General features: G+C 46.0%; 1 protein-coding gene across 2 annotated transcripts; it reads right to left on the bottom strand.

Moving 5' to 3' along the window:
• Window positions 1-271: 271 nt before the first annotated feature.
• asxl2 (ASXL transcriptional regulator 2) lies at window positions 272-26,954 on the bottom strand. Of its 2 annotated transcripts, XM_023952048.2 has the most exons (13): window positions 26,643-26,806; window positions 22,017-22,065; window positions 20,063-20,145; window positions 19,531-19,639; window positions 18,709-18,844; window positions 17,992-18,110; window positions 7,428-7,542; window positions 7,080-7,139; window positions 6,792-6,952; window positions 6,615-6,711; window positions 6,432-6,537; window positions 4,371-4,944; window positions 272-3,786 (listed from the first exon to the last, which is right to left on the bottom strand). In XM_023952048.2, exons 3-13 carry the CDS (start codon window positions 20,116-20,118, stop codon window positions 2,302-2,304), a joined length of 3,018 nt encoding a protein of 1,005 aa, XP_023807816.1. In that variant the 5' UTR covers window positions 20,119-20,145; window positions 22,017-22,065; window positions 26,643-26,806; the 3' UTR covers window positions 272-2,301. The 2 variants fall into 2 exon arrangements, with proteins under 2 accessions (XP_023807816.1, XP_078797429.1); XM_078941303.1 differs by lacking the exon at window positions 22,017-22,065 and having other exon boundaries at window positions 26,643-26,954.

The following is a 26,954-nucleotide window of genomic DNA, read 5'->3' as shown; positions in this document are numbered from 1 at the left end:
TGTGTGAGATGTTGGTGTCCAAACTCGTTAACATGGAGTTTATTTATAGTTTGGTTTATTAAAGCCTCATGAATCAAAACACATAGAGTAAATATTTCTATGACATTTCATTTCACATTAAAATCATTTACATCAGCTTTTCTAAATGTAATTTGAATAAATGACTTAAATGTGTCTTCAGTGGTTTCTGAACTGAACAAAGTTCTTTTTTTTTTAAAGTGTGCCTTTCATGATACCATGTGCCCCCCCCCCAAAAAAAACCCCCAACAAGAACAAGCAAATCTTTATTTATTCAGTTTACTTGCTAGGGTTTGGTAAATACATTTGCAGATGACAGTCTTACATTCACCAGACTAACTATGTAGTGCCTTATGGGTCATTACAAAATGGCAACCAGCATGAATCACCTGCTTTAAATGCAGGAACAGGTAACCCCAGTGAGGGGGAGGCTGCCTGACCCCCCACCCCCGTCAAAGATTTCAGCTGCCTTGAAGGTTGTTACTGAGTTTTCAGACGGTGCAGTCCGGCTTTGTACCAGAAACCCACTTTCCACCAAAGGCTTAAATCTGGAAACCGAGCCGAGAGTCTGGAAACGGCATTTTTAGACCAACCGTCTCATCTTTCCTTCTAATTTATTCAGGAAAGAAAACTATTGCATGAAGTAATCAAATGTAGACAACCAGTGGAACCCAACCTCAATGAAGGGAAACCCACAGAATGGCATAAATCTGTCGTACAAAGTTACCTGTGCTGCTGCAAAAAACCACCAGAAAAATACCGCCCATGTTCTATTACAGTAAATACCCTGCTAAAACGTTCCTACGAAGAAAATAGTCATTATTTTAATAAAATATATTAATTAAAATATATTACTTTAACTGGACAGTTAAAAATAATTTCGTTTTTAAGTAACTTTGGCCTTTTACCCTTTAGAAAGCTGCAAAGTTCTTTCAAAATAGATTTGCTTTGAAGAAAAAGATCTCAAATATAAATATTAGCTGACGTCAAATCATATTGTGGAAGTGCTCTCCAACAACTGGGATTGTTTGCTTTCCTACAAGTGTTAAAGTGATTTCATACTCTGGATCCACCAATCATTGAAGCTGGTTTGTGGTTCCGTGTGGAAATGGCCTTTAGCGCCGTGTCATGGCGGTCCAGCTAGCCCTGTTAGCTAAGCCCGTTGGCCGTAGACGTCAAATCTGAAGGTTCTGACCTTATCGGTTGTTTTCCGCTAGGAAACATAATTTCAACTTTACATTACAATCATATTCAGTCTAAACTGATGAAAAACCTCTTAAGAACACAAATCCAGATGTGGTGAGACATCCCTGCATCTGGACCACATCAGACTTCTGCTGCGTTCACACCGAACGGGGCCGCGGGAGTGCAGGAGCCCATCCCGGCTACTGTTGGGCGAAGGCGGGATACTTCCTGGACGAGGCGCCATCCAGCAGCTCTGTCTGCCGGCCAGCAGAGCTCGGACGCTGTCACTCCTCCCACACGCGGCCGGGGCGTCAAGCTATGAACACATTTCTGGACAGGCGGCGAGCAGAGAACTCGGCGCAGGGCCAAGGAGAGGCGGCCGACGTGGATTTGCCGCGCGACTCGTGTTCGATGTGAACGCAACTTTAGCATCATAATCGCAGCACTGAAGGGCGGGGCTTAAAATATTAGTTCTTAACTATTAATTCTAAGCAAAAATTTTCTACCAAATAGCCCCCCCCCCAGCAATAAGGCCACCTGCTGTAAGCATTAGCATGTAGCATGGTAGTAGCGTTAGCATGCTACCTTTGATTGCCACTAAGGACCGGTGCTGCCCTCTGGTGTCCAGGCCGCATCCCTACAGATCAACAGAAAATAAGGCCAAACGTCAGTTCCACAAAGAACCACAAATCCAGAACCCGTCCAGAACCACAAGTCCAGAACCCATAAAAGATGGTATTCACACTGAAGGTCCATCCAGAAGAACCACATTTACAGGAGCTTGTAGGAAGAACCTGAAGGCCCATGACCTTCAGAGGTTCAGAACCAAAAGGTTTTTAGTGCAGCAGTGCCCATCCAGAACCAGCGGTTCTCCCTCTGACAGTGATTGTCTCACAAACTAAAAGTCCAAAGTTTTTATCAAAAAGTGTCAAAGCTGATTATCTTCTCCGCGGTTTGACTCTCATTAGACTCACAATAGAAACTAAGAAAATAGATCTGAGTGCAAACAGCTCCGCCCCAAAGGTCGACCGGCCCCAAACCCAGTGTGAGGTCATCGCACTCGGTGGTTCGAATCCCGCTGGCATGAATGTCTGAGCGTCATCGTACCACCAAGCAGGAAACGCAGAGGCGGGAGGGGCCGATGCAGTCGTGGTGGCAGAAGGCCCCGCACCCCCGGCACACGATCATGGCCTTCAACCTGCAGTAGCATCGGGGGGGGACCTCCTCCAGGCCCCCGCCCTCACTGAAGGCCTGTGGGGGCGGGTCCTGGGCCGCGGCAGGTATGGTGGTGACGGTCACGGAAAAGGACATGACGCTGCCGTGCATGGCCCCCGCACCGGGCTCTGTGCTTGGGGGGCTCCCTGCAGAGACGTGGGGGGCCGACATGCTGATGGCGCCCCTGTAACATGACAGTGGGCCCTCAAGGCTTCTGTGGATCTGGCGGGTGGGGTCAGTGGGGTGGGGGCATAGCTCCCAGCTTGAAGAGCGTCTTTGCAGCTGAAGGCTTTTGTCTTTGGTGGTGCCGACCCCCCCTGCCGCATTTTCCTGCACTCCAGGCTCAGTCTTTGGACTGGAGGGGGGCTGGAGACGCTCCCTGTTTTCAGGCGGCAGTTCTGGGCCCCCTTCCTGCTCCGTTTTCACCAGTACCGCCCTCCCTGCATCGTCTTTACTCTCCCTTTGCAGACCACACTCAGGCTTGTTTGGGGGGGGCGGCGAGTGCAGCGGCCTCCTGCACTCGCCGCCGCGGCCGTACGTGGACACATTCAGCAGGTAATGCCCCGTCATGGCGGGCCGAGGAGCCCTCTTCCGACCCAAAAACCCACAGGAGACCTTGGACAGCGCCTGCGGGTCCTGGGACAGCTGCCACAGTTTGTGTTGCGGGGGGGGCAGCTGCACTTTTCTCTGCATCAGAGTCTGCAGGATCTGCGCCTGCGTCTCCTTGTCGGGGAGCTCCCTGAGGACTTTGGAGCCCGCCGCGGGCGCCACCTGCTTCTCCGTCCAGAGCTCTGCAGTGGGCGGCGCCCTGGAGATGGGGGGCGGGTTTGTGGTGCGCGTGTCCCCTCTGGACAGCGGTTTGGGGAGGATCTGCTCTAAGGAAGCGTCTTTGCCCTGCAGCAGCTGAGTCACCAGAGGATTGTTTGCAGGGATGCAGGAGCTGCTCCGGACAGGAGGTCGATGTCCCGGGACCTCCTTCCCAGCATGTGAGGAGGAAGCCTGGACCTCCTGGGGAGCATCTCCAACCCCTTCTGGAGGACGGCCTCCATGCTTGTGGTTTGGTTGGCCCGGCTGGGGGGGCTGGCCCGGGCTGAGTGGGGAGATGGAGTCCAGAGGTCTCTGAGAAGGTGAGCTGGAATACTGGGACACCTCCTGGGGGGAGGAGGCGACGGAGGACGGCTGCTGCTGACCCGGCCCGGGGCCTGGCCCGACTCCTTTTGTCAACCCGGCCGCCGCCGCTCGCTGCGCTCGTGCCAGCTGAGCTTTGGCTTTGATGTCGGCCAGCGTACGCGCTCCGGTACGGCCCGGGCTGCTGAAGGGGGGGCTCCCCTGACCGGGTGACACAGGAAGAATCCGGGACACGGGAATCTGGAAGACAGGAAGTTCAGAGGAAATGACATCTGGAGCAAGTGAGGTCCTAAAGCCTGAAGTGTTCCGGTAGAACTACATGTTTGGACCGTCTGCTGCGTTTGCAAACCTTGGTTCCTTTTAAACAAAAAGAGTCCATCACTACTCCCCCTTTAGTGCAATACGAACGCATTCATTCATTTGTGGGGGTGTCCAAATAAAAATCCAGTGCTCTGGATATTTCCCAGAAGTCTTAGTGACAAACTGGTGTACATCGATGTTCACTAGACTGGTGAATATAGACCACAATGCATTGCGTTTGAAGGCTTGTTTTTTGCAAATGTATTTTTTTATAAACCATCTAAGTCTTCATCATCATAACCTGGTGGTTTATAAATGCTCACATTTATTAGGCGGCTGATGTCATATTTGGTGTTAATTGGGGATCATGTGACCAAATGGCATTAAAATCCATGTGGATCTAGTCTAGCAGGGGCTATGGAGAAGAGACAGCATATCTGCTTCCTGACGTTTCTTCTGTTCATGCGTTCATAAGAGCGCTCAGTGGGAACGCCGACTGCAGACGCTCCTCTGAGACCTCCTACCTTCAGAGGAGGGACCCTCTGGTTGGTCGGAGAGGGCGTGGCGGGGCTGGATGATGCTGAAGGAGACGCAGAGGAGGCTGAAGACGCAGAGGAGAGGCGAGACATTTTTTCTGCTCTCATCTCATCGTCCGCCTCACTAACGGACCTCCTCTTCAGGGATGGGGAGGGACTGCTGGGTGAGGGGGTTAGCTCCTGGCCATGAGCTGCAGGCGTCTCCTCCCCGAGATGCTCTTGGAGGTCTGAGCCCGTCTGCAGAGCGGCCTCAGTGTCATTTGATTCTTCCTCGTGCTCTTTTATGGGAAGTTTGCGAGGTGAGCTTTGCTCTGCTGGTTTCCAAACTTCAGATGAGTCTAGGGGTCCGGGCTCAGACGGGGGGGCTGCACATTTGGGCTCCTCTGCGTGCTCGGAGCCCCGGGTCTTCATCAGCTTACATTTGGCCTTCAGAGGGTTAGAGCTCACAGCTGCAGCGTCGGCTGTTTGGGTCCGGCTGGAATCTTCTGGCTTTTCCTCCTGGAACTTCTGATCCAGATTAGGCAGAGACAGCTCTTTGGATTCCTGGACGCTCAACCCCAACCTGCAGAGAAGAGTTTGAAAAATATCACTGCAAAGTGACCCTGGTTCTGTGAAGAAGACGACAGGGAGATTTGGACCGAAAAGCTTCTTCTGCATCTTCATGAATGAAGATCTGAAAACATCTTTCCTTCACACAGACATCTGCACCCCCTAAATCACCCACAGGGCAAAATGAAGCATGAAGTGGACTGACCATTTGACTGGAGTTAGCTCCGCCCACCTCAAAAGCACGCCAAAAATGGTTTAACAGCTGATGAAGAAAACAACCAACATCTTGAGATGTTGGTAGATTAAGATCAGAAATCTACTTTCTAAGAGTGATGCTGAAAAACTCATCCATGCATTTGTTACGTGGAGGCTGGATTACTGTAACTCCTTGTTAGCAGCGTGTCCTAAGAGTTCCTTAAGAAGTCTCCAGCTTGTTCAGAACGCAGCAGCTAGATTGTTAGCAGGAACCAGCAGAAGAGATCACATCACTCCTGTGTTGGTTTCACTTCACTGGATCCCAGTTGATTCTAGAATCAAGTTCAAGATCCTCCTGTTAACCTAGAAGGCCTTACATGGACTGGCCCCGTCCTATATTAAGGACCTCATAGTCCCTTACCATCCAATCAGAACACTTCACTCACTAAATGCAGGACTGCTTGTGGTTCCTAGAATTAGTAAAAGTACGGTTGGAGGTAGAGCGTTTAGCCACCAAGCCCCTGTCTTATGGAATAAACTCCCAGCTCATGGAAGAGAGGCCGACTCAGTTTCTACATTCAAAGTTAGACTGAAAACATTCCTCTGTGGACTGGATTATTGTCAGACTAGCTAGTATTCAGAGATTATTTAACTTAATGTTAGTGTGTTTAAATTAAACTTAATAACTATTTGTTTTTAGTAGCTGCTAGAAGTTGAAGCTGGGGTAACTATGGTGCTCTGGGGTTCTGTCCTCTTTTCTCATCTACTTCTACTCTTCCTCTCCTCTATTCTATTATTCATCATTTAGTTCTCCATGTCTCTGTTTGCTGCAGTGATTCATGGACTGTCCCCCCCCAACCACGGCTGGATGAAGCTCGTCTGCTGGACTTTTATATATGTAGTTGTAGATTTAGATAAGTTAATTCTTCTCTAAGAGTTCTGGTAAATCGCCTGTCCGTCCTGGGGGAGGATCCCTCCTTCATGTGGACACCCCTGAGGTTTTTTTAGGAGTTTTTCCCTACAGAGAAGGGGGGGGGGGGTCTAAGAGCAGAGATGCCAGTTTAGCTTAGTCAGTTTGTTAGTTCATTTTACTATTTTCCTATTGAACTCTATGTATTCATGATCCTTTTGAGTTCATGTTTCACTTTTTCAATTACCGATACGAAGCCCATCGAGACGACTGTTGTTGTGAATTTGGGCTATACAAATAAAGTTGAATTGAATTGAATCTAGGTGCATTCAGGACCAACAGACCTGAAATGGACCTTCTGTGCATCAGACATGGCATTGTTCAGGAAAACCTACTTTTCTCCGTAAAAGTTTTCAAAGAAGGCTTCTTTCCACAGCTCCACCTTCTTCTCCTTCTCAGTTTCCTGCCGTAGGCGGAGCTGCAGCTCCGGAGTGAACTCCCCTGCAACAGACAATGGTGTGTTCACCTGGAGGTGCAGCGTTCCGCTGACACCCCCATGAACGCCGTCGTGAACCGACCTTCAGCTAGCCTCTCCTTCCACGCCTGCGCCGCCGATGCAAAGAACTCGTTGTTGAGAGCTGAGCCCGTGATCTTCAGGAGGCCGTCCAGGCAAGCCTGCAAAGAACCAGCACACGCATGACCGTCTCAGCCCCCGGCACCGATCTGCCCCAAATACAGGAAGACTGAAGGCCAACCTGTCGGTCGACGGCGGGCAGCAGGCGGAGCAGCTTCTGCTGGCAGTCGTGGGGCAGGACGGACAGGGTGTGCTTGTTGATGATAGCTCTCAGGTTGGTGTTGACCAGGATGGAGTCTGGCGTCTCCACGTCAATCTTACACTTGGTCCGTTTGATATGCCCTGCAGCAGGGCAGTAAGAGGTTCAAAGGTCACCACAGAAGAGGAGTCTACACATCACCAACACAGCAGGGACACACCAACAGTGGTCTGCACAACGCTCCCATCATGATGGATGTTTCCACAATACCTGCACTGAGACGACCCGACCTTTGGGAACTCTTCCTGGGAACGCTGGCGTGGCACAAATCTGCAGACAAAGGACCAAAAACAGTGAGAAGCTGCAGCCTTGGATCTCCACGGCGCCATCCGTGATGAGGGAGGCGCTTCTGACAGGAAAACATCTACAGCCGGGCAGTTCTTCAACCAGACTTCAGTCTCCTGGATGTTGACGAATAAAGCTGGACATTTATCCCCCCATCCTGCAAACATATCCCCCCCATCCCAATGATAGCCCCCTCCTGGATATTTTCTATGTGCCGGTCATTTCCAGTGTGTTCGTGTGTGTGTGGGGGTGCGCTGAGGAAAGTGAGCCCACCAGTCTTAGCTGAGATGTTCTCAGCCATGTCCTTGATGGTCTTCAGGAGGAGTCTGGGGCTGGACACCGGTGGCCCCCCCACCTGTCTGCGCTGGTGTCTCTGCTGCTTCAAGGCCTAGAAAACGGAACCAGGACAACGTCACGGCGTGAAGCTTCTACCAGAACCCACTAGAACAGTCCCATGTTCCAGCTTTACCTTCAGCTTCATATCTAAAGGATCCTGAAGGACAAGAGGAACCAGGGGAATAGGAGACAAGAGAAACGGGAGAACAGCAAAAACAGAAAACAGGAAAAAAAGAAGAACAGGAAGAACGGAAAATGGGAGAACAGTAAGAACGGAGAACAGGAAGAATGGAAAATGGGAAAACAAAAAACGGGAGAACAAGAACAACGGACAACGGGAGAACAGAGAGAACGGAAAAAACAGGAAGAACGGAAGATGGGAGAACAGGAAGAACGGAAAATGGGAGAACAGGAAGAACGGAAAACAGGAGAACAGGAAGAAAAAAAAAACGGAGAACAGGAAGAACGGAAAACGGGAGAACAGGAAGAACGGAAAATGGGAGAACAGGATGAACGGAAAACAGGAAAAAACAGAAGAACAAGAACAACGGAAAACGGGAGAACAGAGAGAACGGAGAACAGGAAGAACGGAAAATGGGAGAACAGGAAGAACGGAAAACAGGAAAAAAAGAAGAACAGGAAGAACGGAAAATGGGAAAACAGAGAGAACGGGGAACAGGAAGAATGGAAAATGGGAGAACAGCAAGAACAGAAAACGTGAAGAAAGGAAGAACAGGAAGATCGGAAAATGGGAGAAAAGAAAACGGGAGAACAAGAACAACGGAAAACGGGAGAACAGAGAGAACGGAGAACAGGAAGAACGGAAAATGGGAGAACAGCAAGAACTGAAAACATGAAAAAAGGAAGAACAGGAAGATCGGAAAATGGGAGAAAAGAAAACGGGAGAACAAGAACAACGGAAAACGGGAGAACAGAGAGAACGGAGAACAGGAAGAACGGAAAATGGGAGAACAGGAAGAACGGAAAATGGGAAAACAGGAAGAACAAAAAACCGGAGAACAGAATTAACAAAAAAAACGGAGAACAGGAAGAACGGAAAACGAGAGAACAGGAAGAACAAAAAACCGGTGAGCAGGAAGAACAAAAAAAACGGAGAACAGGAAGAACGGAAAACGGGAGAAAAGGAAGAACAAAAAACCGGAGAGCAGGAAGAACGGAAAACGGGAGAACAGGAAGAACAAAAAAACGGAGAACAGAAAGAACAAAAAAAACGGAGAACAGGAAGAACAAAAAACCGGAGAGCAGGAAGAACGGAAAATGGGAGAACAGGAAGAACGGAAAATGGGAGAACAGGAAGAACGGAAAACGGGAGAACAAGAAGAACGCAAAACGGGAGAACAGGAAGAACGGAAAACAGGAGAACAGGAAGAACAAAAAACCGGAGAACAGGAAGAACGGAAAACAGGAGAACAGGAAGAACGGAAAACGGGAGAACAGGAAGAACGGAAAATGGGAGAACAGGATGAACGGAAAACAGGAAAAAACAGAAGAACAGGAAGAACGGAAAATGGGAGAACAGAGAGAACGGAGAACAGGAAGAATGGAAAATGGGAAAACAAAAAACGGGAGAACAAGAACAACGGAAAACGGGAGAACAGAGAGAACGGAAAAAACAGGAAGAAAGAAAAATGGGAGAACAGGAAGAATGGAAAATGGGAGAACAGGAAGAACGGAAAACAGGAGAACAGGAAGAACAAAAAACCGGAGAACAGGAAGAACGGAAAACAGGAGAACAGGAAGAACGGAAAACGGGAGAACAGGAAGAACGGAAAATGGGAGAACAGGATGAACGGAAAACAGGAAAAAACAGAAGAACAGGAAGAACGGAAAATGGGAGAACAGAGAGAACGGAGAACAGGAAGAATGGAAAATGGGAGAAGAGCAAGAACTGAAAACATGAAAAAAGGAAGAACAGGAAGATCGGAAAATGGGAGAACAGAAAACGGGAGAACAAGAACAACGGAAAACGGGAGAACAGAGAGAACGGAAAACAGGAAGAACGGAACGGAAAATGGGAAAACAGGAAGAACAAAAAAACGGAGAACAGGAATAACAAAAAAAACGGAGAAGAGGAAGAACGGAAAACGGGAGAACAGGAAGAACAAAAAACCGGAGAACAGGAAGAACGGAAAATGGGACAACAGAAAGAACGGAAAACAGGAGAACAGGAAGAACGGAAAACGGGAGAACAGGAAGAATGGAAAACGGGAGAAGAGGAAGAACGGAAAACGGGAGAACAGGAAGAATGGAAAATGGGAGAACAGAAAACGGGAGAACAAGAACAACGGAAAACGGGAGAACAGAGAGAACGGAGAACAGGAAGAACGGAAAACAGGAAAAAAAGAAGAACAGGAAGAACGGAAAATGGGAAAACAGAGAGAACGGGGAACAGGAAGAATGGAAAATGGAAGAACAGCAAGAACAGAAAACGTGAAGAAAGGAAGAACAGGAAGATCGGAAAATGGGAGAAAAGAAAACGGGAGAACAAGAACAACGGAAAACGGGAGAACAGAGAGAACGGAGAACAGGAAGAACGGAAAATGGGAGAACAGCAAGAACTGAAAACATGAAAAAAGGAAGAACAGGAAGATCGGAAAATGGGAGAAAAGAAAACGGGAGAACAAGAACAACGGAAAACGGGAGAACAGAGAGAACGGAAAAAACAGGAAGAACGGAAGATGGGAGAACAGGAAGAACGGAAAATGGGAGAACAGGAAGAACGGAAAACAGGAGAACAGGAAGAAAAAAAAACCGGAGAACAGGAAGAACGGAAAACGGGAGAACAGGAAGAACGGAAAATGGGAGAACAGGATGAACGGAAAACAGGAAAAAACAGAAGAACAAGAACAACGGAAAACGGGAGAACAGAGAGAACGGAGAACAGGAAGAACGGAAAATGGGAGAACAGGAAGAACGGAAAACAGGAAAAAAAGAAGAACAGGAAGAACGGAACATGGGAAAACAGAGAGAACGGGGAACAGGAAGAATGGAAAATGGGAGAACAGCAAGAACAGAAAACGTGAAGAAAGGAAGAACAGGAAGATCGGAAAATGGGAGAAAAGAAAACGGGAGAACAAGAACAACGGAAAACGGGAGAACAGAGAGAACGGAGAACAGGAAGAACGGAAAATGGGAGAACAGCAAGAACTGAAAACATGAAAAAAGGAAGAACAGGAAGATCGGAAAATGGGAGAAAAGAAAACGGGAGAACAAGAACAACGGAAAACGGGAGAACAGAGAGAACGGAGAACAGGAAGAACGGAAAATGGGAGAACAGGAAGAACGGAAAATGGGAAAACAGGAAGAACAAAAAACCGGAGAACAGAATTAACAAAAAAAACGGAGAACAGGAAGAAGGGAAAACGAGAGAACAGGAAGAACAAAAAACCGGTGAGCAGGAAGAACAAAAAAAACGGAGAACAGGAAGAACGGAAAACGGGAGAAAAGGAAGAACAAAAAACCGGAGAGCAGGAAGAACGGAAAACGGGAGAACAGGAAGAACAAAAAAACGGAGAACAGAAAGAACAAAAAAAACGGAGAACAGGAAGAACAAAAAACCGAAGAGCAGGAAGAACGGAAAATGGGAGAACAGGAAGAACGGAAAATGGGAGAACAGGAAGAACGGAAAACGGGAGAACAAGAAGAACGCAAAACGGGAGAACAGGAAGAACGGAAAACAGGAGAACAGGAAGAACAAAAAACCGGAGAACAGGAAGAACGGAAAACAGGAGAACAGGAAGAACGGAAAACGGGAGAACAGGAAGAACGGAAAATGGGAGAACAGGATGAACGGAAAACAGGAAAAAACAGAAGAACAGGAAGAACGGAAAATGGGAGAACAGAGAGAACGGAGAACAGGAAGAATGGAAAATGGGAAAACAAAAAACGGGAGAACAAGAACAACGGAAAACGGGAGAACAGAGAGAACGGAAAAAACAGGAAGAAAGAAAAATGGGAGAACAGGAAGAATGGAAAATGGGAGAACAGGAAGAACGGAAAACAGGAGAACAGGAAGAACAAAAAACCGGAGAACAGGAAGAACGGAAAACAGGAGAACAGGAAGAACGGAAAACGGGAGAACAGGAAGAACGGAAAATGGGAGAACAGGATGAACGGAAAACAGGAAAAAACAGAAGAACAGGAAGAACGGAAAATGGGAGAACAGAGAGAACGGAGAACAGGAAGAATGGAAAATGGGAGAAGAGCAAGAACTGAAAACATGAAAAAAGGAAGAACAGGAAGATCGGAAAATGGGAGAACAGAAAACGGGAGAACAAGAACAACGGAAAACGGGAGAACAGAGAGAACGGAGAACAGGAAGAACGGAACGGAAAATGGGAAAACAGGAAGAACAAAAAAACGGAGAACAGGAATAACAAAAAAACCGGAGAAGAGGAAGAACGGAAAACGGGAGAACAGGAAGAACAAAAAACCGGAGAACAGGAAGAACGGAAAATGGGACAACAGGAAGAACGGAAAACAGGAGAACAGGAAGAACGGAAAACGGGAGAACAGGAAGAATGGAAAACGGGAGAAGAGGAAGAACGGAAAACGGGAGAACAGGAAGAATGGAAAATGGGAGAACAGAAAACGGGAGAACAAGAACAACGGAAAACGGGAGAACAGAGAGAACGGAGAACAGGAAGAACGGAAAACAGGAAAAAAAGAAGAACAGGAAGAACGGAAAATGGGAAAACAGAGAGAACGGGGAACAGGAAGAATGGAAAATGGAAGAACAGCAAGAACAGAAAACGTGAAGAAAGGAAGAACAGGAAAATCGGAAAATGGGAGAAAAGAAAACGGGAGAACAAGAACAACGGAAAACGGGAGAACAGAGAGAACGGAGAACAGGAAGAACGGAAAATGGGAGAACAGCAAGAACTGAAAACATGAAAAAAGGAAGAACAGGAAGATCGGAAAATGGGAGAAAAGAAAACGGGAGAACAAGAAGAACGCAAAACGGGAGAACAGGAAGAACGGAAAACAGGAGAACAGGAAGAACAAAAAACCGGAGAACAGGAAGAACGGAAAACAGGAGAACAGGAAGAACGGAAAACGGGAGAACAGGAAGAACGGAAAATGGGAGAACAGGATGAACGGAAAACAGGAAAAAACAGAAGAACCGGAAGAACGGAAAATGGGAGAACAGAGAGAACGGAGAACAGGAAGAATGGAAAATGGGAAAACAAAAAACGGGAGAACAAGAACAACGGAAAACGGGAGAACAGAGAGAACGGAAAAAACAGGAAGAAAGAAAAATGGGAGAACAGGAAGAATGGAAAATGGGAGAACAGGAAGAACGGAAAACAGGAGAACAGGAAGAACAAAAAACCGGAGAACAGGAAGAACGGAAAACAGGAGAACAGGAAGAACGGAAAACGGGAGAACAGGAAGAACGGAAAATGGGAGAACAGGATGAACGGAAAACAGGAAAAAACAGAAGAACAGGAAGAACGGAAAATGGGAGAACAGAGAGAACGGAGAACAGGAAGAATGGAAAATGGGAGAAGAGCAAGAACTGAAAACATGAAAAAAGGAAGAACAGGAAGATCGGAAAATGGGAGAACAGAAAACGGGAGAACAAGAACAACGGAAAACGGGAGAACAGAGAGAACGGAGAACAGGAAGAACGGAACGGAAAATGGGAAAACAGGAAGAACAAAAAAACGGAGAACAGGAATAACAAAAAAACCGGAGAAGAGGAAGAACGGAAAACGGGAGAACAGGAAGAACAAAAAACCGGAGAACAGGAAGAACGGAAAATGGGACAACAGGAAGAACGGAAAACAGGAGAACAGGAAGAACGGAAAACGGGAGAACAGGAAGAATGGAAAACGGGAGAAGAGGAAGAACGGAAAACGGGAGAACAGGAAGAATGGAAAATGGGAGAACAGAAAACGGGAGAACAAGAACAACGGAAAACGGGAGAACAGAGAGAACGGAGAACAGGAAGAACGGAAAACAGGAAAAAAAGAAGAACAGGAAGAACGGAAAATGGGAAAACAGAGAGAACGGGGAACAGGAAGAATGGAAAATGGAAGAACAGCAAGAACAGAAAACGTGAAGAAAGGAAGAACAGGAAAATCGAAAAATGGGAGAAAAGAAAACGGGAGAACAAGAACAACGGAAAACGGGAGAACAGAGAGAACGGAGAACAGGAAGAACGGAAAATGGGAGAACAGCAAGAACTGAAAACATGAAAAAAGGAAGAACAGGAAGATCGGAAAATGGGAGAAAAGAAAACGGGAGAACAAGAACAACGGAAAACGGGAGAACAGAGAGAACGGAGAACAGGAAGAACGGAAAATGGGAGAACAGGAAGAACGGAAAATGGGAAAACAGGAAGAACAAAAAACCGGAGAACAGGATTAACAAAAAAACGGAGAACAGGAAGAACGGAAAACGGGAGAACAGGAAGAACAAAAAACCGGAGAGCAGGAAGAACAAAAAAAACGGAGAACAGGAAGAACGGAAAACGGGAGAACAGGAAGAACAAAAAACCGGAGAGCAGGAAGAACGGAAAACGGGAGAACAGGAAGAACAAAAAAACGGAGAACAGAAAGAACAAAAAAAACGGAGAACAGGAAGAACAAAAAACCGGAGAGCAGGAAGAACGGAAAATGGGAGAACAGGAAGAACGGAAAATGGGAGAACAGGAAGAACGGAAAACGGGAGAACAAGAAGAACGCAAAACGGGAGAACAGGAAGAACGGAAAACGGGAGAACAGCAAGAACTGAAAACATGAAAAAAGGAACAACAGGAAGAACGGAAAATGGGAGAACAGAGAAAACGGAGAACAGGAAGAATGGAAAATGGGAGAACAGAAAACGGGAGAACAAGAACAACGGAAAACGGGAGAACAGAGAGAACGGAGAACAGGAAGAACGGAAAATGGGAGAACAGGAACAACGGAAAACAGGAAAAAAAGAAGAACAGGAAGAACGGAAAATGGGAGAACAGGAAGAACGGAAAATGGGAAAACAGGAAGAACAAAAAACCGGAGAACAGGATTAACAAAAAAACCGCAGAACAGGAAGAACGGAAAACGGGAGAACAGGAAGAACAAAAAACCGGAGAGCAGGAAGAACGGAAAATGGGAGAACAGGAAGAACGGAAAACAGGAGAACAGGAAGAACGCAAAATGGGAGAACAGAAAACGGGAGAACAAGAACAACGGAAAATGGGAGAACAGGAAGAAAAAAAAAACGGAGAACAGGAAGAACAAAAAAACGGAGAACAGGTAGAACGGAAAACGGGAAAACAGGAAGAACAAAAAACCGGAGAACAGGAAGAACGGAAAATGGGAGAACAGGAAGAACAGAAAATGGGAGAACAGGAAGAACGGAAAATGGGAGAACAGGAAGAACGGAAAATGGGAGAACAGGAAGAACGGAAAACGGGAGAACAGGAGGAACGGAAAACGGGAGAACAGGAAGAACGGAAAACGGGAGAACAGGAAGAACGGAAAATGGGAGAACAGAGAGAACGGAGAAATGGAAGAATGGAAAATGGGAGAACAGAAAACGGGAAAACAAGAACAACGGAAAACGGGAGAACAGAGAGAACGGAGAACAGGAAGAACGGAAAACAGGAAAAAAAGAAGAACAGGAAGAATGGAAAATGGGAGAACAGAGAGAATGGAGAACAGGAAGAACGGAAAATGGGAGAACAGGAACAACGGAAACCAGGAAAAAAAGAAGAACAGGAAGAACGGAAAATGGGAGAACAGGAAGAACGGAAAATGGGAAAACAGGAAGAACAAAAAAACGGAGAACAGGATTAACAAAAAAAACGGAGAACAGGAAGAACGGAAAACGGGACAACAGGAAGAACGCAAAATGGGAGAACAGAAAACGGGAGAACAAGAACAACGGAAAATGGGAGAACAGGAAGAAAAAAAAACGGAAAACAGGAAGAACAAAAAAACGGAGAACAGGAAGAACAAAAACCGGAGAACAGGAAGAACGGAAAACAGGAGGAAGGGAAGAACGGAAAACGGGAGAACAGGAAGAACGGAAAACGGGAGAACAGGAATAACAAAAAAAGAGGAGAACAGGAAGAACGGAAAATGGGAGAACAAAAAGAACGGAGAACAGGAAGAATGGAAAATGGGAGAACAGAAAACGGGAGAACAAGAACAACGGTAAACGGGAGAACAGAAAGAACGGAGAACAGGAAGAACGGAAAATGGGAGAACAGGAAGAACAAAAAAACGGAGAACAGGAAGAACAAAAAAACGGAGAACAGGAAGAACGGAAAATGGGAGAACAGAGAGAACGGAGAACAGGAAGAATGGAAAATGGGAGAACAGCAAGAACAGAAAACGTGAAGAAAGGAAGAACAGGAAGATCGGAAAATGGGAGAAAAGAAAACGGGAGAACAAGAACAACGGAAAACGGGAGAACAGAGAGAACGGAGAACAGGAAGAACGGAAAATGGGAGAACAGCAAGAACTGAAAACATGAAAAAAGGAAGAAAAGGAAGATCGGAAAATGGGAGAAAAGAAAACGGGAGAACAAGAACAACGGAAAACGGGAGAACAGAGAGAACGGAGAACAGGAAGAACGGAAAATGGGAGAACAGGAAGAACGGAAAATGGGAAAACAGGAAGAACAAAAAACCGGAGAACAGGATTAACAAAAAAAACGGAGAACAGGAAGAACGGAAAACGGGAGAACAGGAAAAACAAAAAACCGGAGAGCAGGAAGAACAAAAAAAACGGAGAACAGGAAGAACGGAAAACGGGAGAACAGGAAGAACAAAAAAACGGAGAGCAGGAAGAACGGAAAACGGGAGAACAAGAAGAACGCAAAACGGGAGAACAGGAAGAACGGAAAACGGGAGAACAGCAAGAACTGAAAACATGAAAAAAGGAACAACAGGAAGAACGGAAAATGGGAGAACAGAGAAAACGGAGAACAGGAAGAATGGAAAATGGGAGAACAGAAAACGGGAGAACAAGAACAACGGAAAACGGGAGAACAGAGTGAACGGAGAACAGGAAGAACGGAAAATGGGAGAACAGGAACAACGGAAAACAGGAAAAAAAGAAGAACAGGAAGAACGGAAAACGGGAGAACAGGAAGAACAAAAAACCGGAGAGCAGGAAGAACAAAAAAAACGGAGAACAGGAAGAACGGAAAACGGGAGAACAGGAAGAACAAAAAACCGGAGAGCAGGAAGAACGGAAAACGGGAGAACAGGAAGAACAAAAAAATGGAGAACAGAAAGAACAAAAAAAACGGAGAACAGGAAGAACAAAAAACCGGAGAGCAGGAAGAACGGAAAATGGGAGAACAGGAAGAACGGAAAATGGGAGAACAGGAAGAACGGAAAACGGGAGAACAAGAACGCAAAACGGGAGAACAGGAAGAACGGAAAACGGGAGAACAGCAAGAACTGAAAACATGAAAAAAGGAACAACAGGAAGAACGGAAAATGGGAGAACAGAGAAAACGGAGAACAGGAAGAATGGAAAATGGGAGAACAGAAAACGGGAGAACAAGAACAACGGAAAACGGGAGAACAGAGAGAACGGAGAACAGGAAGAACGGAAAATGGGAGAACAGGAACAACGGAAAACAGGAAAAAAAGAAGAACAGGAAGAACGGAAAATGGGAGAACAGGAAGAACGGAAAATGGGAAAACAGGAAGAACAAAAACCGGAGAACAGGATTAACAAAAAAACCGCAGAACAGGAAGAACGGAAAACGGGAGAACAGGAAGAACAAAAAACCGGAGAGCAGGAAGAACGGAAAATAGGAGAACAGGAAGAACGGAAAACAGGAGAACAGGAAGAACGCAAAATGGGAGAACAGAAAACGGGAGAACAAGAACAACGGAAAATGGGAGAACAGGAAGAAAAAACGGGAGAACAGGAAGAACGGAAAACGGGAGAACAGGAAGAACGGAAAATGGGAGAACAGGAAGAACAAAAAACCGGAGAACAGGAAGAACAAAAAAACGGAGAACAGGAAGAACAAAAAAACGGAGAACAGGAAGAACGGAAAACAGGAGGACAGGAAGAACGGAAAACGGGAGAACAGGAAGAACGGAAAATGGGAAAAAAAGAAGAACAGGAAGAATGGAAAATGGGAGAACAGAAAACAGGAGAACAAGAACAACGGAAAACGGGAGAACAGAGAGAACGGAGAACAGGAAGAACGGAAAATGGGAGAACAGGAAGAACAAAAAACCGGAGAACAGGAAGAACAAAAAACCGGAGAACAGGAAGAACGGAAAACAGAAGAACAAGAAGAACAGAAAACGGGAGAACAGGAAGAACGGAAAACGGGAGAACAGGAAGAACAAAAAACCGGAGAACAGGAAGAACGGAAAATGGGAGAACAGGAAGAACAGGGATCATTTCCTCTGTTCCTCCTTGTTAGGGCAACAATCAGGAACACCAATCAGAAAAGTGGGACAAACTTTAGGAGGGAAAACCTTAAAGTTTCCCCTGTTAAAAAGGGGGGTCAGTACCTGTCTCAGAGCTTTCTTGCTGTGCTTCTGGGAGGGGGACATGAGTTTCCCCACAGGAACAGGGGGGGAAGAGCAGCGCGGCTGTGGAGATGGGGGCTGTGACTGCAGCTTGGAGGGGACTGTCAATCAAAAGACACGTTAGCAGATACACTTTCCTGAGTGTGAGCACATACACACACAAAACACGTGCACACACAGACCCACACATAACCATACACACAAAACACACGTGCACACAGACACGGGCACACACAGACCCACACACACACTGACAGTCATCTGTGCTTTTAATAAGGAAGTGGTGACGGTTTTAACTGCAAGAGAAACATCAGTTTCCTGTTTAACTGTTGTTTTCAAGCGTCAAAGCAGCAGAACACCCCCTCCCCCCTGAAAAGGTCCCATTGGCTGGGATGCTCTGCAAACTGCCGGTGCTGGTTCTGCTCGGTGAGACCCACCTGCTGTGGTCATTGGTCCAGGAAACAAAGGCAGACCTTCTCCTCTAACTGGAGCCGCTTTGGCTGCTCTGACACTTCCTGATACTTTCAGGGCCACACCCCTCTTGACGCATCACACTCTAACAGCCAATCAGCTCACAGCAGGAAACAGCACGACCGAGCAAAGGGCGCAGCGTTCATCTGTTCTCCTTTCCATCAGTGCTGCGCCTCATAGGTCATTACAGAAACTAAAGTACCACAGTGGCTGAAGCTGGGGCGGTACCTCTGCGCATCCACCTTCCTGTCCTCATCTCCCGACAGACGGCGCTGTTCTCCGTCTTCCTGGAGTCCGACAGGTTCTCGCTGCTGTCCTCGGAGTCATCCTCAGACAGTTCCTTCACGGCCTCGGACGCGTCCTTCTGCAGACACATGACACAGGTTCTGCTAAAGGTCCTACGTGTTAGGTCCAGACGGAGAACCTGATCTCCGCTTTTCCTTTAGGCAGGAAGTCAAGCAAACAGCAGTTTTTGGAGTTCCTGAACCACTTTCAGGTAATGTCACTTTTTTAAACCGTAGTGAAATGGGGCAAAAAAGATTTAAGTCATTATTTATTCATTTAAAATAATTACTGACCATCTTTGAGACGATTAAACCCATTTGAACGTTTTTAAAATCAGTTTATTTCTTGAGTTTTATTTGTGTGTACTCACCCATAAGCCAGCTCAAGTATGAAACCCAATACACAGTACAAGTACTACAAGCTGAGTAAATGCATTTGCAACACTGCAACAGACACTATTTTGTCTGTAAATCTTCTGTAAAGCTCTTCTCTGCATCAGCGTTCGTATAAAACAGACTCAGGTCATCTCAAAGCTTTGATGACATCCTTCTTTCAAACCAGGACAAACTGGTCTTCAAAGGGCTGAACCTCTCCTGGCTCTCAAGAACCGTTCTGGTGCTTCTTCTCACACATTCCTCCAAATCCTGATGAGGATGAGGAAGGTGGGATAAGTCCTGGCTCCTCCTCAGGTCTAAGCTTCAGTCGTGTCTCCACAGTTCCTGTATGGAGTGTGTCATGGGTTCAGTGAGGGGCGTGTCCACCGACCTTCAGCGTGTAAACTCCCATCCTGCCGGGAACCTTGTAGAAGATGCCCTCCTCGCCGCGTGAGTTGGTGTGCAGCATGGCGTTCAGACATGCTAGCGGCGACGTTCCACTGGACCGAGAAAAACAAACACACCTTTGAAGTGGGGGGGGGGTCATCAAGGTGGACTGACAACCAAAGCCTTTCTATGAGGAGCCATCAGTCTGAAGTAATCTAATTACTCCTCCATCATAGAAAAGCTTCAGGATTTCTTCAGAAAAGGTCCAAAGTGACGTCAAAAGACGTAAAAGAACGCTTGTCCTCTGAATCAAACCAAGGACATGTGAGAGGACACGTGCAGCTGGGGAGTTACTGACATGCACAACCCCCAAACCAAAACGGGGGGGGGGGCTTTTGCTTACCTTCTGGATGAGAACAGTGACAATGAAACAAAAAGAAATAAACAGGTGTTAAGAGATAGCAGAAAGGTAGAGCATAAAGAACTGGAGACGGGCTCGGCGTGGAAATGTTCGCCGCCGCCGCCACAGCACTTACCTGATCTCCTTCAGTCGTTCTCTCTGGATCACCTGGAGGATCTCTTTATGGCTCATTGGCGTGTTGGGGTACTTTTCCAAGACCTGCACAGCAAACCGTGGGAAACTGTTACGATAACAAAACCATGGGAGGAAAGTGTCGCCTTCTTCTTTTGAAAATATTTGAAGTTTAAATTCAGAAGCATGTTCATAAAAGCTGATAAATCAGAAAAATCAGCAGGTTCTGACTGGGCCTGTTGTCAAGGGCTGGTGTGGTACCACAGAACTAACCTGACCCGGTACGACCAAAAAGGATTTTCATTCAATACCAACGACTGATTCCCAAAGGAATTGTTGTTAGCTGCTGCCAGGAGGTAAATTCCTGATCAGGTGCTGTCAGCCGCAGAGCCTCAGTTAAACCAGTGTGACACGGTACACTAGTGTCCCGTAGGGGATTGGTCAGGAGTGCCGTGGAAAGTTATTCACCTACTGGGTGTAAAAATATGAATTTGTTACCGGATATCAGCTCTGTGTTCATCCAAACAGAACCAGGGGGGTATTCCAGGAATCATGTTTAAACTAGCCTGACTTTAAGCCTGAACTCTGGCTGAAATCCACCTGAACTCGCTTACTCTGGGTATGTCGGTTCCAAAAGACCGGGTATGAGTAGGCGTAATTGCCCTCGACTTGGTAACCCTGGGTTAATGCTCGTGCACGGAAGGTACATAAAGACATTCTCAATAGATCGCCGATTTACGGAGTCATCATGGAAACGCGTGGAGAACCAAAGAGAGCGCGACACTTGAGACGGAAGTGAGACGGAGTCTGAGGTTTTAATGACGGCGTATGAAGATTATACGTCCATCAATAAAGTAACACGGCTGCATCATCAAAAGAAAGAGTTTTTGCTTGTAGTAGAAGAACAGACAAAGTAAACGCACGAGTTTCTGATCTAATTTCCATTTTCATTGTGACGCATATATATATATATATATATATATAACTTATCCAAGTTTGCCACCTTAAATGAATTACCTCTATTGGTACCAAATAATTGAATAAATTTAATCAACCTAATTTCTTACGTCTATAAAACTAAATATTTGTTTATACAACTCAAATTTATGTATTTATCTAAATAAATGTCATATTACTCCAATTCAATTAATATTTTTTCCATCTTAATTAATTATATTTCTTGATCTCTCATATGTCTAAGTATGAGCCGGCAGATATGCTCATTTTCAAAACAATAAAAAGGACGGGGGGGGAAAAAAGCATGTTGCGCAAAACTTCATTAAAGAATTTTCCGTAAATGTCATTACAATAAATACCGGTAAGGGTGCTATATAAACTCATCCTCCTCTCCTTCACTCTTACTCATGGTGCAGAGACATAAGCACGGTAGGGATAAACAACTCAACAAAACACGGTGAAACACAGTAAAACAGCTAAACAACTAAACACATTTGGTCAAAAACCCACACTTAAACAAAAATCCGTCCAGACAGGCAAAGGAAAAGGTATCCCAGAATCCTTTGCGGTGCCGATCTAACAGCAGCACCAAAGTTACACCTACTTAATTGAATTCATTCGAATGAAAGTAAAATAACTGTCTGAAAACTGTGTGTTATTTTTAAGCTGACTTAACAAACAAATGATTTATCTTAACTGAAGCAAATAATGAAGTTAGATCAAAGTATAAAGTTTCTCTTTCCAACATCCATATGTGGTCTTATCACCCTCTCATGGTGGAAAAAGTATTATCTGAGCTTCTTCATCCACTAAATCATCTTCAAATGGACACGCCATGCTGCTTCCCCTCTCTGTAAACAAACTAACCTTCAACTAAACCTGCTCCAGACCAGGTTATGTTCAGAGCATGAGTTGCTATGGCAACTTGATCTACCCTGAAACATACCTCCATTTCTGGAACAGAAAGCTGAGGTTATCAACTTCCTTAACCTCAAACTTACCGTGGGAGCCAGCAGAACCTGCTTTCTGGAACACCCCCCAGGTTTCACTCTGAGAAGTTAGGAAAATAAAATATCAATAAAGACTTTCTGTCTTTGTTTGATTTCTATTCAAGACAATTTGAACAGAAAGGTTGCACCGCGATTTAACTCCATTTAGGCAAATCAATCTCATTTTGGAAAAAGTCCAACCCCTTAAACACATCGTCAATCTAAACCAGTGTTTTTCAACCTGTTTCGAGCCACGGCACACTTTGACGTTGACAAAAATCCCGCGGCACACCAGCATCCAAAAATAAAATTAAAAAAAGGAGAAACTCATAGTCTGCATTGATCCACAGTCCCTCCATGATCTCACGTGCATTTTGGTGATAATTGTGGCAGAAAAAGCTGGAAGCTGCAGCTGTTTTTTCTAAAAGATGGAATAAAAGTTAAGTTAAAAGATTTAAAAACTAATGTGTGTTCATTGTGGTTTAAGACGTTTTACAAGGAAGATTCATTGTACGCTGAGACGCTGTCACTTTAACCCAATGCATCATGGGAGATGTAGTGATGGCAGACAGACTCATTGTTTTGTTCTCTTGTTCCACGGTCTGACACCGGATTCTGTGGAAAGCTACACCGCTAAAGACGAGCTTTAGCTGGTATTTTTGTTGGAACTGAGCGACTTTATCAGCAGAATTAAGAACAAGGAAGCGAAGACTTTAACCACTTCTGATTGGTCAGACTGATGACGTAGGATTAAGCCTCCGAGAATGATTGGTAGCTGCTTTCTAATAATGTCTGAAGGACAACTGCAGCTCAGCGCTAACCACTGCTCCACTGAGCAGTGCACGTATACAACATTTCATTTAAATAAACTGGGGGGGGGGGGCACACTGCCTTCAAACTTCTACATCCCTTCAGTAAAAAATTACTATTGAAAACTTTCACTACTTTAAGAAAGACAGACGCAAGGTTTTTACAACAAATACACAGGAGGGACAGGACCGTCATTGAACAGTGATGAAAGTCAGGTAAGGAAAAAATCCCTGAACTTTTCTTTGAGCGATATGGCGGGCACAGAGCGAAATTTTGGAAAAATACGTGGTCTTAGATGCATTCTGGTGCATTCTGGCAGCTAGTTATTCACTTCTTTATCAAGAAACTAAGACTAATTGGAGCATCATGATTTGTCATTCAAACCCCTAGTTTGACTCTCCATTAAGGACTTGCTGGTCCCAAAAAAGAATTTCGAAAATTGCTCAAAGTAACACAATCCTACAATCTACGCTTTTCCTTAAAGCTGCAAAACATACAATTGCTAAAATATAGTAACATCAAAGCCCCAAATGGCAAAAAGAACACCAGTAACTATGATATTCTATGAAAATACCTCAGTTATTTATACATTATTTCTGCTTTAGAAATGACTGATGTACAACATCCACTTGCACTGTTTTCTCAAACTATAATTACATCAAAATATGGGATCTGCTTTAAACTTTAATTCTATAACATAATACATCAATTCTTTAACACCAATACTAAGTAATCTGGGAAATATCAAAACAAACATACAAACTAAGCTAAACATTGTAAACATTATTTTTTAAGGGAGTGCGGGTCCAAACCATCAAATACTTGTAATTAATGTCAACTATACTGAACTAAATCATGGTAATTAGGAAATACAAATAAATTAGATAGAGAAATGTATTCAAAATAAAAACTGAAACTCAAAACTAAAATTGAAATTATTTCAAAATGTGGTTTTGAGATTATTTTACACAAAAAAGTATTTGACCTACACTACCTTAAAAAATCTTTTTTTTCCAGCCAAGACCACTTCAATTTGTTTTTTATCGTCTTCTCACAACTGAGGTCGTGACCACGCTCAATAATGACGATGCCTGCCATTATTTTAACACAAATTTGATCGCAAACTCTTCAGATGTGTTTGTGAAAGTTTAGCGTGGGTCTGCCAGTTTTGGTCTCTAGGGAAGCAAGTCACGCTGACCACGTGGTGCAGACAGAGCCAATCAGATCCGTCGACGCATCCGAAAGCAACTAAAACGTCCCGTCATTGGTCAATTAGGCCGGGAAGACGAGAGATGGCCACGACCATAGAGGAAGCGATCTGCGGAGAAATATAGAAAATAAAGCTAAAATTAGCTGATTTCAGACCATTTTCTAATCCGGAAAGCGATTTGTCCGTAGAGATCAGGTCTTTATTTCCCGTAAAGTACGTTCGGTTTGCTCAAAAACCCGGATTTCCGGGAATTCCCGGAAGACTTTCATCACTGTTGAAACAGACCACCTTATTTTATATCTCTGCTTCCTGGTGCTCCTCGTGATTTTTGTCAATAAAAAATTGAGCTTTATTTGTGATATAAACCACTTGGCTGAGTACTGATAAAACTTTATTTAAACTGTGTCGATAACATTTGTGTGCGTTACTTTGTGCATCTTTGTGAGACGATGAGTCCCAATTATTAAAAATTAAGGCGGAGTGGAGAACAAAGAACATCAGGAATTCAAAGAAGTCCGTTTTTCCAGAACCATTCTAAAAAATAAAACGCATTGTGGCCACACAGTTACGCATTAGTGTGAAGGGTCTTGCCCAAGGACCCCCGCTGGATGAAGCTCATCTTGCCCTGGGAATTGAACCCTGGTTTCCCATGCGCCCGTCCTGCCCTTAAATAACTGAGCCATTCAGCCACTAGGAAGCCAAAACCCTAACCCAAGTTACCCATCGGGGTAAATACGCCTGTTTATCCCCTCATCACAGACTCCATGAGTCCATCGGGGTAAATACGCCTGTTTACCCCCTCATCACAGACTCCATGAGTCCATCGGGGTAAATACGCCTGTTTACCCCCTCATCACAGACTCCATGAGTCCATCGGGGTAAATACGCCTGTTTACCCCCTCATCACAGACTCCATGAGTCCATCGGGGTAAATACGCCTGTTTACCCCCTCATCACAGACTCCATCGGGGTAAATACTCCTGTTTACCCCCTCATCACAGACTCCATCGGGGTAAATACTCCTGTTTACCCCCTCATCACGGACTCCATCGGGGTAAATACGCCTGTTTACCCCCTCATCACAGACTCCATGAGTCCATCGGGGTAAATACACCTGTTTTCCCCCTCATCACAGACTCCATGAGTCCATCGGGGTAAATACACCTGTTTTCCCCCTCATCACGGACTCCATCGGGGTAAATACTCCTGTTTACCCCCTCATCACAGACTCCATCGGGGTAAATACTCCTGTTTACCCCCTCATCACGGACTCCATCGGGGTAAATACGCCTGTTTACCCCCTCATCACAGACTCCATGAGTCCATCGGGGTAAATACTCCTGTTTACCCCCTCATCACAGACTCCATGAGTCCATCGGGGTAAATACACCTGTTTTCCCCCTCATCACGGACTCCATCGGGGTAAATACTCCTGTTTACCCCCTCATCACAGACTCCATCGGGGTAAATACTCCTGTTTACCCCCTCATCACAGACTCCATCGGGGTAAATACTCCTGTTTACCCCCTCATCACAGACTCCATCGGGGTAAATACTCCTGTTTACCCCCTCATCACGGACTCCATCGGGGTAAATACTCCTGTTTACCCCCTCATCACGGACTCCATCGGGGTAAATACTCCTGTTTACCCCCTCATCACGGACTCCATCGGGGTAAATACGCCTGTTTACCCCCTCATCACGGACTCCATCGGGGTAAATACGCCTGTTTACCCCCTCATCACGGACTCCATCGGGGTAAATACGCCTGTTTACCCCCTCATCACGGACTCCATCGGGGTAAATACTCCTGTTTACCCCCTCATCACGGACTCCATCGGGGTAAATACTCCTGTTTACCCCCTCATCACGGACTCCATCGGGGTAAATACTCCTGTTTACCCCCTCATCACGGACTCCATCGGGGTAAATACTCCTGTTTACCCCCTCATCACGGACTCCATCGGGGTAAATACGCCTGTTTACCCCCTCATCACAGACTCCATCGGGGTAAATACGCCTGTTTACCCCCTCATCACGGACTCCATCGGGGTAACTACGGCTGTCAGTGTCACGGGGCTGTTTTATTGCACTAACTCCAGACAATTGCCCCGTACATTTAAAGAAACCAAACTTTCTCCGTCCTCTCCGTGCTAAAACATTAGCATTGTTAGCTAACAGAGTTAGCATCAATTCCGATCAAATCTCGCTCGCTACATAAATGTTGTCACGAGCTTCAAAGTGAAGGACTTTCATGTCCACATAAAAATAACCCCATAGAGTAGATCTCACGACGGAAATGACGCAATTACCGGATTTAAATGGCGAATAAACAAACTTGTTGACAGACTTAGCATCGGCTAGACAGCGCGAGCCCCGCTAGCAAACTTGGACACTTCGTGTTTATTTCACGCGTTTAAGCTCGTGGGGGAGATGTCCGCCTGGTTGGCGTTTGTGTAGACACGCGTGGCTCTCACACAGACATCGGTCACGGTTTCCGCGGGCGTCTCAGCGGCGCGCCGTGGCCGTAGGCCTCAGGCTGCCTTCATCTTTCCGGGTCATGAACTCTAATACACCGCCGTGGGTTGAAGGAAAAGAACCGCAGCCGCGCGGACTACCGTTTTGGCGGCTTCCGCCCACGTCCGCCCCTTCCTCTGCTTCTGCCTCTCCCGCATCGTCGACGTCCCGCGGCAAAGCGGAGTCTGACTCGTCCGCTTTAGGGAAAATCCCGCAACAGGCGAAGCGCCGGAGTCGCTCCATGAGCCATGTTGGACTGACTGTGAGGAGCCACGTGACCAGAAGGGGCGTGACCGCCGATCCAGGGCTACCCCTCCAGACCTCGAACAGCAGCCCCTCCAGACCTCTATAGCAGCCCCTCCAGACCTCCACAGCAGCCCCTCCAGACCTAGAACAGCAGCCCCTCCAGACCT

The sequence above is a fragment of the Oryzias latipes genome, chromosome 22 (genome assembly GCF_053564925.1).
Source record: "Oryzias latipes strain Hd-rR chromosome 22, Olatipes_Hd-rR_3.1".
Taxonomy (NCBI): domain Eukaryota; kingdom Metazoa; phylum Chordata; class Actinopteri; order Beloniformes; family Adrianichthyidae; genus Oryzias; species Oryzias latipes.
The sequence above is the reverse complement of the archived record's forward strand: the minus strand, read 5'-3'. Positions and strand labels throughout refer to the sequence as shown.